We start from the raw sequence: 12,359 nt of genomic DNA, 5'->3' as shown, positions 1-12,359 counted from the left end.
AATAATATAAATGTCATACGACACAAAAATTACTAGAGTATCTCATTCTATACTGCAACAAATTTTTCATTGTTAGAGCTGCTGAATTTTGTAAAATCAAACTAATCTTTTCCAAAAATTACAAATGTCTTACCAACAACGTATTAGAGATATTGATACGATTACAAAGAACCAATTTAAAAAAAGAAAGCGATAATACGTCCTAGAGGAATAAATTTCTATATTTGCTTCTGATGCTTTCAGGATATAAAAAAAATCTCATAAAGTAAAAATGTACTGAAATAAATAATATAAAAAATGTAAAAATGTTCGAAAACTATCTATAAAAGACTTAGGGACAAAATCACTGATTTTATCGAAATTGAAATTTATTAAACTTCGATGTACGTTAATAACTTAAACGTCAAAGAATAAAAATTCAGTCTACCAATCGCTATAATTACAATTTAATTTTTATTAAATATACCGAATAAGAAATAAAACCGAGCCATGCACGTAGAAATAATTACCAATAGATTACATCAATGGCGAGATCAAAGGCTGCGAGGGAGCAACTCGAGGTGATTTATGAAACAATTTCAATTACATACACAGAGGAACATACATACATAGGAATTCCAACTTGGAAACTCTTTCTCACGACCATCTTATTTTCCGACATTGTAAGCTGCTTAACGGGCGAATCGACGTCGAACTTGGAGAGCGATTCGTCGGCATAGATACAGCCTTAAAAGTACTCGAGAGAACGTTGAATAACCCTGTGTCAACTTCCGCGGTGATCGAAGATTATTCCAGCATTCGCGTCGAATTAGTCGGCAATCGAGCGCCGATTAAACTCTTTCCGAACTTGTTGAATGCGTAACTTTTCGTTCCGTCGTTTATTACGGTAACACGATCGATAAAGTTAAACGAGAAAACTTTCACGACTTCCTTCCCGATATCTTCGAGATCATGTTTGGATGAATCAAAACAAGTTGCTCCGTTTGTTTTTCGTCATTTGAATCTATCGTTTGCGTTGGGTGGAACAAGTAATTTTCGTCATTTTTTGTCGTATTAAATATGCATTAGTATGTCCATTATTATATTTGCACAGTTGACCGAGATATGCAAATTATCCTTCCAGAAGAATAATTAAAGAAGTTTCTGGAAAAATGGCTGACAAAGCAGAATGAAGACTTGGAAAGTTTTTAGTAGATTGAATAATTAGTCATAGAAAGACGATGTAGAAATAATAATGAAATTAAAAATAATAATTTGCAAAAATGAGAAAACAATAATAATGGAAAATATAATTCTTAAGTCAGCTACGTTTGAATTAATAATTATGAGTCCTAAAGGATACCGATTATCTTTCATTTATGAAAAGAATAAAAATTTCATAACATTTCAACCGTTTAATTAACAAATACACTGCATATTTATGTAGATATTTATGGGATTTATATCTGATACACGACGATTCATTTTCATCAAATATTACTCCTTTTTCAAGATACCTATATTGTTATGTAATAGAATATTGGATAAAGTTACGTAATAGAATAATAGACGAGGTTATAAAAATAGTTAATTAGTAATTAATTACATTGTATGATTTTATAATATTTCCTGTTGGATGATGGTCGACTTTTTGAAGAAACACCACATATTTCTAGAACTACTTGCTAGATTACTTTCTACTACTTTCTAAAGTTCTATCTCTTTTTAATTAATATTTACTGATAATATACTAATACAAATTACTTTCTCTATTGTATCAACCTTGTTATTCGTCATGTTTTACAACGGCGTATGATAAAATAACTGTAGATGAGTGATAACTCTAAAATTTGGAGAGAAAATGTATTGTGGAAGTAAAATTACTAACTGTCATGTTCATCCCCTTCTATTTTTCATTTTTAACAGTAACAATGATAAACGATGATAAAGTAGTCGAGATAAATAAAGTGCTCTGTGTATTACTTGCCCTTAACAACATTTAATTCTAAAAACGTGAAATTAAGATTAAAATCAAATTGCATCACGAGACCATTAATGTTTCTTACAGTTGGATTAAAAGTAACTTTGCGCAAACGAGCATGATCTCGATGGTTTAAAGGTTAACGAGTCGAAAACATTTAAGATTTTTAATTCGATATATAAAATAATATACGACGGTATCTAGCATAATTCATACATATCTTATATTTTCAAACTAGATTTGCACGCGACATAATAACCTTTTCTAGGTCACCTGGTATTTTTAAACAAATCATTATAAATGTATCGTTATTAATAAAAAAATACTCTCGAGAACGTACTCGAATCAATTGCAAGTTTATTCATTTTCTACCAAAAAAAATACCTAAACATTCTTCAATTACTTCACAAAGAGCAATCCAGAATAATCCTAACGAAAAACTTATCAGTCATATTATCTGTTTCTTGCAACTTGCGGCTAATTTAATTCCTAATTTAATTCCAAACGACGAGAAAAAGAAGATCTCTTCATACTTTATAATATAAAAAAAACGTACCATAATGAAAATTATGAAGACCAGAAAATTCATTCATCACGTTATTCATTTCAAATTAACAACTTGTTGATACTAATTTAATTCCAAACAATATATCTCTTCTATAATTTATGGCAAAAAAAAAAAAAAAAAAACACTCACCATGATGAAGATGATGAAGACCAGTCAGATTTAGTGTATGTTGCGTGTGCTGGGTGTGCTGTGTGTGCTGAGCGTGATGCAAGCTGCCTACGTTCACACCAACACCTTGAAGGCTAAGCGCTTGTTGACCCGGAGGAGCCAAACTAGCCAAATTCTTGGCCAGCAACTCGAGCTGCGTCACGGGCACAGGACTGTAGGGTGAGCCAGGGGGTGGCGTGGGAGCACCCCAGGTGTAGCCACCCACCCCAACTCCAACGGCCGCGGAAAACACGCTCTCTGAAACTACAGAATCCGACGATTAATCGATTTACTCCTTCTCTGGCTCCCTAATCGGAACCGGGCCGCTTTCAGAGTCACAATAGTCACTTTGATCCCAGTCAATTATTTTCCCGATACAATTGTACATAGAATGTGCACAAATTGCGAATTGTTTCCACAGACATAATAGCATATCTGTGTCCAGTCTCGTGGAAAATTTATATATTATACTCTCTCAGGGAAATAAGAAGGATCAAAGTGAAAAATTTGATGAATAAAGGATTCGCACTAACAACAAAGTGGCAGTTACAAATATTCAAATCGCATTTATTAAAAGAGAAGGAAGTTTCGTATTGGAAAGTTTCACATTCAAAAAGTGCAAAAGTTTATTATTACGAATAACCAATTGCTTATGGCTTTATAGCATCATTCTAAAAGTACTTGATTTTCAGTTTTATTTTTTACTGGTTCGTTGAAATTGCTGTAAAGTGGAAGTGCCTGGTTGTGCCTTATTGCAGCAACCGTTTCGAGTATCATTTGCAAGTAGACTTCGAATACTTATATACAGATTCATATTTTTATGAATATTCAGAAATGCAATCGAAGTATCTAGATAGTTGTTTCACGTATTAAACGTTATAAAGAGCGCTCTGTTTTCGATGTTTTATATATTTGTGCATATTATACGCATTTTGGATACTTCTACATATTTGATCCTCACACGATCGATGTTTCGTGCACGCGTTAACAAGTTATCAATTAACTGAACGATGAACTTATTCGCTTTTGATAAAAGTGGTTTCAAATTTTTTTTATATTATGCACTCTTTACAAGATCACCCGAGATGTTTCTTTATTATTTATAATTGATACGAAAAAACTATTTTTCTCAAAGGCAAAAAGAAAAATTCAATTCTAAAATGTAAAAATTATTATTCAGTAAAATTATTATTGAGAACTATTTCTTAAATTAATTCCGACTGTAAAATCCAGCACATTTCGCTATTTATAACTTCCCACTTGTTCGGTTGCAATTTTTAATCTGTACAATTAGCACTAATATAGAGATTATCCTTATTATTAAAATTTCATAATAATGTAAAACAAAACATAAATTATTAATGATGGACGATATACATATCTACTATTAATAGATCGTGTATCTTTTTATATTCAATAGAAATTTAAATATGCAAAAATGTACGGAATGCACATCCTATGTAAAAATACACAAAATATTCAAAGTAGAATATTCAATATAAATATGTATCCTCCACTTTGCAATTCTACAAATGTCTACACTGGCATCTACACTGTACTTAGTAATTGCAAAAAAAGAGGGAACTAAAAATTGTCATTTTGAGAAGATTCGTAGCGTCAAGTCAAGTCATTACACAATTGGAATTAAAACATAAAGCATCGAAGGCGTTTGAATCGAACCCTTATACGACCATCCTGAATCAACGTCGTATTAATTCCATTGCATCTTATCGATATAAAAAAGAACCGAACGAACGGCACTCGTCGTTAATTCTCCAATCAATTCATCAACGAAATTCCATCGAGGCAGAATCTCTCTCGTCGTTTCCAGCAATAAGCAAAGAAGCACGAGGCGTGGTATACGCCGAATGAAAAATCAGTCGAAGGAACGCAGTCCAGCGAGCGCAAAACGTCTAGCAGCTCGACTTGTGACTTGGATCGTAAATCAGGCATCGAGCCCTCTCACGACAAGGATCGTTCGCGCCTCCACGTTTCGAAACGCTCGTTCTACCAGTGCTGCTTCGCCTGTAGACGGTTTGTTGCATTTCCTGATTTCGCGAACGATCGTCCAAAGCCTCTGTGTACCCGCGTATGAATATTAAAGTCGGCGTGTGACGCGTTACCCGATGGGCTTATTGAAATTTATCGCATTAGTTCTTCGCCACTTTCGATAAATATGCAATAAACGACCGGCCAGACGGATAAATGGAAAATCTATGCAAATTCATTTAAATCGGACGCGACACTCGCCGCCGTGAACGGAAGAAAGACAGACAGTGGCCGGAGAACTGGGGAGAGAGGGCGAAAAGCGAGCAGGGTGAAGGGAAGTGCACCGATTTGCTTTTTACCCTTGTGCCGGGCAGTATTTTTGCTTTGGGGATGATACAGCGACACTTTGGAACAAATTGTCTCGATTCGCAGAGACTCACTGGCTGTTTTGTCCCGATGACGATGGAATCCTCTGACGATCTTCCGGTTATTGGTCTGAGAGACCTTTGAACAATTGGAAATCGTCAGGTGACAGAGTGCGTTTCGAACGAACGATACTGCTCTTTTAGGAGTTTCAATTTCTTCGTGGATGAATGGAGTTGAAATAATTCCGATCGTTCATCGGCTATTGTATCCTTCTGTCTTTCGATGTAACCTTTGATCCGTTTCGAGTATACGATACAGCTAATTTATTTCATTTTCATTGCTCGTCTCTTAGAAAACAGGATAATATGAATGAAACGACGCGTATAATATTTCATTTATCAATGTTGAAACATCCCTCGTATGACCTAGTTTCCTTAATGTTACGCTGTATTTGCAGTAACTATATTTGATTTATATAAATGTATTATCTAGTATACCATGTTACGTACAACAACAATACTAATCTGCAAATTAATCTATTCCATCGTACCAGTTGTCAAGCAGATATCTCACCCTAGCAATTCTGGGTGATGATACTTCTGAATATTGCACTCACCTGTTCGTTCTGCTGACCATCCGCAGCATGAAAGAAAAACGAAACGTACGAATTATTAATGAACAACTCTTTGCCGTAGACTTACAATTTACAAGGCACAGATGGAAATCGAAACCTTTGATTATCTGTCTCTCGTATAATCGAAAAAGAAAGCTGTAATTTATATCACCTACTCTTCAATTAGGGTAAGTGAAACAAGTGGAGTGACATTTCGAGACGAATAAAGTACTATAGAATTGCCTTTATTTAATTTACGACTTATATTTGCCTTTATTTATTTATTTAATTTTTAGAAAGTGTGTGAAGCGTTTTAATTAAAGAGGAAATATGTATTAAATATGTGTTTCCAATATTGGATTATTAATCGTCGTTCAAATCTTAATTGATGAAAAAGAAGTACAAGTAATATGAGCTTCCGATATGTTGCCGATCCTAGTCGCATAACCCGTACTTGTTTCACATAAATTTGCAATCTTTTTCGCTGAACTTGCAGTTCTACCGCTTGCATAAAACGAACGAGAAATGATTTTCTTCGGAATATCGTAGCATGTGATTACGGAGAGTAAGAGTTTATTTTCAACTGAATTTGAAATTGAGAATTGAAACTTGAAATATTTAAATCTTAGATGTATACGTATGAAAAGCATAAGAATTGTAAATATCTGAGTTCTTTTAGAGATTAGGTATGTAGTTTTATATAACTTTCAGAATATTTAAAGAGCGATTACTAAATATTCATTTCTATGAACTAAAACGTTACGAAAGGAATCTCCAAGTCAAGCTGTACGTTAGTCAGTCACTTAATAGAACGACGTTTCGAAAATAAAGGCAGTCTATTTAGACACATTCTTAAATTTATATTCGTAAAAAATCTAATTCCCTTTGCGCGTTTTAAAAATTTATTTCAATATCGTTAAAGGTAATTTATTAAATCGAAAAATCTCCGATATACATAAGCCTTTCAGAAAAGTAACGAGCAGGCTGAAGCAATACATGTTTAATGAATTGGAATTAATCGACAATGTGCGCAATTTTCAAACTGTTCATCCGTAAAAAAACAGCAAATTACCACTTTATCATATTCCTCCTCTGTAATTTCCATATCTGATTATTCCGACGTAATCATCGGAATGACATTTCGTCATAACGCGAATTCGCCGTAACTATAGCCTTTCCAACCCATCCCAAAAGATCATCAACTACCCATAACCCAAAGGCCAGCCCCGATACCATCCACCCTCGACTAAATTCGCGTATTCATTTGGGATTCGAGCGGTCGGCGCGGACGGAAAGCGTGGCGCGGACTCGGGCGCGTTCGCGCCACGCGAGGCGGGCCAGCTTGTTCGCGTGGATTTGCATGGCGGGCGGGGATAATCGAAATCTCGCCCGCGGCTCGAGATTCGATTTTAGACAAGCGGCCACGGCGTTAAAGAGGAATCGATCGGCGTCTAAGGTGTTTCTGCCGGTACGTCCTACGTACCAGCTCATCTCTCTCTTTTTCTTTTTCTTCCCCAACCACGCGTCTTTGCTTCCTCTCTTTCTCTCACTGCCTCCAAAAAGTTCGTCTTTAATTTCTTTTGCTTTCTTTCACTCGCGCGGACGCACGGTCCTCGCGAATGGCGTTTTGGATTACACCTCGAACAATGAGGTCGTTAGGGGCGAGCGAAGGAGGTAGAAAGTAGAAAGACGCGGCTCGCCACCCTTACCACCTCTCCACCCCCTTCCCCTTCTTCGCTCGCTCTTCTGTCCACTTCTTTTCGGCCTTTCTGTCTTTTTCCTTCGCTATTCTCGCGTAGAATTCGCGATCTTTCTTGCTCGCGCAGCACGAAGAACCGGCCAGGATACACAGAGAACGCGCACGTTACGATGGAATTCTATTTGGCCGAGACTTTTTCGTCCTCCCCGCGTCCTGCCCACCACCGGGCCCACCTCATTCACCCGCTTTAATTGCATAATTGCGCCATTGTGCGAGCGAGGAGGGGGCCCCGTGAAAGGCCAGTCCCGCCGACGGGGGCAGCTTTCGAGGTGAGAAAAAATGCCAAGGGGCCCCCTCCACAAAACGACTTCGCCAGGTAGCCAGCCACGGTACGATTACGATTTTTCGCCCGCGACTCGCCATTGCTCTCTGATCTAATTAGTACAGTTTTAATTAGGCGATTCGAAACACGTTTTCGGGACGTAGAGCGATATTTTTCTAGTCGGTTTTCGGATAATAGCCAGATGGAGATTCTGAAAAACGAATCGGTCGGAGACGAGTCAACTGGTCACTTAGATTTTCAATCTTTCGACTATGAAAATCTTTTTATTCGCAAGTATCTTATTTTTTAATAATCGACTCGTTGATTCATGTCTGTTGGAAATATATCGTGTTGAAATTGTGTTCGTCAACACAATTACCTTCTGTAGATAATTATACAAGTTTCTGGTTAAAGAATTGATTAACAGGTTAATCGATAAACCGCTGTCTGTAAATTTCTTAGTTTTATAATCTTAGGTGCGCTTACATGGTATGAAAATTATTAAGATTAGTCATGCGGGAAGTTAGAGGTAGTAAGTTGTAGATTTCTCTTTTCTAATTTCATAATGTTACATCGTTTAGAAAAATCAATAAATTTAATTTGTAAAATTTACGAGCGAAATTTCGCTTGTATAATTATCAATTTATAAGAGAATTTATTAGTAGCAGTATTTTGTAACTTGTAACTTAAAATTTCTAACTTGTCAGATTTCACTAACGATGTTAGATCAATCGTGCAAGAACATTTCGGATATATGATTAATAGAAACAAAGCAATTTAAGTTTACTATTGCAGTTACTTTGTTTCGATACGACAAACCAATTTATATATATATGTAGGGTTGGCGTTAAGGTTAGAGTTAGGGTTAAGGGCGTGAAACGAATCCCTATTGACACTAGACGTGATCATTATGCAATAGAGGAGATATTTACCAGTGCAAACATGACCATGATGGAATTGGACAAGTAATCGCGATAATTCAATACTCGAGAAGTTAATGACAATGATCCTAGGCTCAATAACGAATCCACGGTCAACGGGATGACGGACTCTACTCCTCTTTAGCGTCTAAGTTGTACTCAATGTTAATGCATGGGGCAATCACTACGTATCTGAGAGTTACTTGAATCGTCGTCGAGATCGTACAGGAGAGTCGTTCTCTATCACGGTGACACTGTCGAGGAAAACTGTGATGGATATGCCTAAGGGCACGAAGTCATCGGATTCGTGGAGAAAAGTCTTCGTTCGGAAAGTGAGGGAAATTGATATTACTGTTAATTGGTCAATTTCCATGTTGGTGGTTAGGGAAGGGTGCTAGCCGCCCTTAAGAGAAAGTTGCTATCGGGTAGCGTCGTTCGTAAGAAAAATAGATTTCTCCAAGTTTCCTGTAGTTGGAACAAAGACTATTTGTCGGTTTGAAGGACTTTCGTTAAATAAATCTTAAGATTTATAGCGGGTCCTCGGGCTAGCTGAACATGTGCTGTGAGGACGCATCAACATCTGGTAATTGTCTTACTCGAAGAATAGAGTCTGCGTGTGGCGAGCCACGGGACAGAAATCGTTGAAATGCTTACCGTCGTCCCAAGTATTTCTTTTAAGGAGAGCTATAGAGTTACTTCATGCCTTTGTTAGACAAAGCGTTCATCCCTTGACCGCGGCTACGTTCGGCGACTGGTTGTCGCCTCGAGCCCAAGCTCACTACCATAAATCTCGAACAATCGGGGTGACATTTGTTTAATCTAAATTACGACATTACGGTATTCCCGAGAATCCAAGGAGAGATTCCGGTGTTCTTCCATCACCGACATATAGATTAAAGAAAAATAAATTTAATGTTTATTTTAAATGATACGAGGATTTCGAGTCTAGAAGGCACTCGTCTAAAATTCCGAAAATCATCAAAATAAAATAATTATATAGAGATGAAAATTCAGTTGTTCTTACTCTCGTAATAAAATAACGCTACTGTGTCATAAAAATTTTAATTACCAAAGTTTACCTTTTCGATGCAATATATTTGAATGTAATTTCGTTTTCAAATAAAATATATAATTGGAAAATTAATGAAAAACAAACATGAAACGCAACTGCAAACGTAAAAACACAGGAAATTTTAAATGAATTGTATCTATAGAGGCAAATGTTGAAATATCAAAAATTAAATTGAGATTAAAATGACATTTGTTTCCTGATTTTTTTTTTTCTCTTTATCGTAAGAAAATGCAAGAAAAATCATTACCTTGCATTTGTTAGTTAAGTTTAATAAATTAGCTGCCTGTTTCAGACAATCTAGGTATACTCGCCTCTTCTTTTTCGTATATTAATTGCCTCACCGCAAAAATGGAATCCTTTACTGCTTCTTCATAATTCAAAATAAAAACGAAAGACAATATAGATGCAAATGAAATAGCAGCGCGTTTTATTTAAATGTAACTGACCTCGTTTACCAAAATTTAATTAATTCAACCATCACTCGTGAAGGTAACCATTTTCATAATTCATTTTTTCTTTATCAATTGTGCAATTATGTTGTTGGTATACGCACAGTAATTTATTTCCAACGTGCTATGCTAAAAAATTATTATTTTAATTTATTTCCTGATTAAAAATAAATATTTTGCGCAATGAAAATAACGAATTTCCGAATTTCTTGTGTTTCTAGAAAAAAATATTTCAAATCATTGTTTCAATAAGAAATGAGAATAATTTGAAATTATTATTCATGAATGTATGCATTAATATAATTAACAATTCTTTTTGTATCTACGAAAATACATAACAGACTTTTTGCATTTTAGTAAAATTTAGACAATTGACCGAGATTTAAAATTTTCAAAAATAGATGTATACGATGCTACACATACGATAAACGTATTATCTCTAATTGGCCTAAAGTCGAACACAATTATCACAAAAAATCTTCCCGGCTTCAAATGCAAAGCGAACAAAAACCAATACAAATGACCAGGCGAATTTGTACGTTCGCACAATCGAGACCGTTTCCCTCGGTCAGCCTTAATTTCCTCGTCGAAATTTCCCATTATTCGTATGCAGCTGCAGCAGGTGATGCGTAGTCCGCGTCCGACAATCATTAATGCCCCGCGCGTATTATTTCATTTAGATCGCATCTCAACGGACAAATTATTGCCACGCACGTGTTTGAAGACTCTCTCGAGCTTCCTCGAGCATCGACGTATCGAGGCTGCCATAGCAGGCGTCGCGACCGGAACACAGCTGGCCTCGCGTCTCGAATTTATTTCCCCGGAAACCATCGACTCCTTCGTTTCTCGGCTCGATACCGGCGCGACGCCCGCATTCGCCTGATAATTATCGGTTTTCTCGGGGCATCTCAAACGACGTAGTATTCCAGACATTGCGTGTTTTTGGTTCAACATGATTATATCGCTAGGCTCTAGTATGGTTGCGATATACAGTAACGTTCGAAAGATTGGAAACTTTTATTGGATAAGAATTGAGCTTGAAGCGTGTGTGAGTAGTATATCACTCTGACAGTTTAAAATAATTGAACGTTCTTTTTTTTTAATTTTTTTATAATGCCAATTTTTACAGTGTTAATGAAATGTCAAATGCTTTATCGACGTATGGTATATAAGGTGCACATGACACGAACGATAGTCATCAATGAGCATAAGATCTTCAACTTTATGAATCGGATATTGAAACGCATTTTCATGTATGTGGTTTTCTTAACAGATGTAATTTCCAAGTTTGAGCTTTCAGCGACTGGCGGTCAAAATCTCATGTATCTCGAAAAATAATGCATTTATAATGTAAGAACTTTATGTATAAATATAATGACTTTTTTCAGCGTAATGCATAAAAAGTATTTGATACGTTCATAAATGTTTTCATCGAAATAACATGTGCTAGATTGAAATAATTTCTGCAAGGTTCGATACACTTTCTCGATGATTAATTTCATTATTTCAGATTTACAACAATTGTTCATTCTACATAGAATTGAAAAATTCTTCGAACGAAGTTATCACAGTTACATGTTATGTGTAACACACATGTTGCTCTTTTAACCTGTCTGATATCTTTCTCACTTCTGCTTCACGTTCACGTCTCTTCAAATTTCCTAATTATAACGTAGATGAGTTTCCTCGAGAAGAAGAATTATATTGCAAATATATTTTCAAAGAATACCTAGAGACGCCTTTAAAAATATTGGGAGAAAAATGCAGCTTCTTCAGGAAATTGAATATGTATTAGGTTGTCCGAAAAGTTTCTTTCGTTTCATAAGGTGATAATAGATGAACAACAATTTCTGTTTTATATTATTTTATTGAATTAGGTATAATCCATTTCGTTCTATTTCTATTATTATGTTCGTGCATAATTCCATAAACTAATATAAAACAAAAATCATAGTGCGTCTATTATTTCCTTATAAAACAAAAGAAGCTTTCCGGACAATCTAATATACATATAAACCCGCGTAGAATTTAATTAATTAATAAAACACATTAAGGAATAGAAAACATTGCAGAACCCGAAACCATAATATAATTTCCGCAATGCTTAGCTTTTCTTTTTTTTCAATCTGTATGCAGATACCATTTTGCACCATTAAAAATGCTAATTAAAATAATCAATGCATACGTGTAATAAACGAAATTAAGGCATAGCTAGAAAATGATATACATATAAATATTTCGACAACCTATTAAA

General features: G+C 35.6%; 1 protein-coding gene across 8 annotated transcripts in view; it reads right to left on the bottom strand.

Annotated features, from left to right (window-relative positions):
* LOC100645596 overlaps window positions 1-12,359 on the bottom strand; it is a 356,587-nt gene that overhangs the window by 106,240 nt on the left and 237,988 nt on the right. For 4 of the 8 annotated variants that reach the window (XM_048407495.1, XM_048407498.1, XM_048407500.1 and 1 more), the window contains 2 exons: window positions 5,647-5,658; window positions 2,658-2,939 (listed from right to left, as the gene is read on the bottom strand). In XM_048407495.1, coding sequence (XP_048263452.1) covers window positions 2,658-2,939; window positions 5,647-5,658 — 294 coding nt within the window. The remainder of the gene's footprint in view (window positions 1-2,657; window positions 2,940-5,646; window positions 5,659-12,359) is intronic. The other 4 variants (XM_048407497.1, XM_048407501.1, XM_048407499.1 and 1 more) reach the window with 2 other exon arrangements.

The sequence above is a fragment of the Bombus terrestris genome, chromosome 7 (assembly GCF_910591885.1).
Source record: "Bombus terrestris chromosome 7, iyBomTerr1.2, whole genome shotgun sequence".
In the NCBI taxonomy this organism is placed as follows: domain Eukaryota; kingdom Metazoa; phylum Arthropoda; class Insecta; order Hymenoptera; family Apidae; genus Bombus; species Bombus terrestris.
The sequence above is the reverse complement of the archived record's forward strand: the minus strand, read 5'-3'. Positions and strand labels throughout refer to the sequence as shown.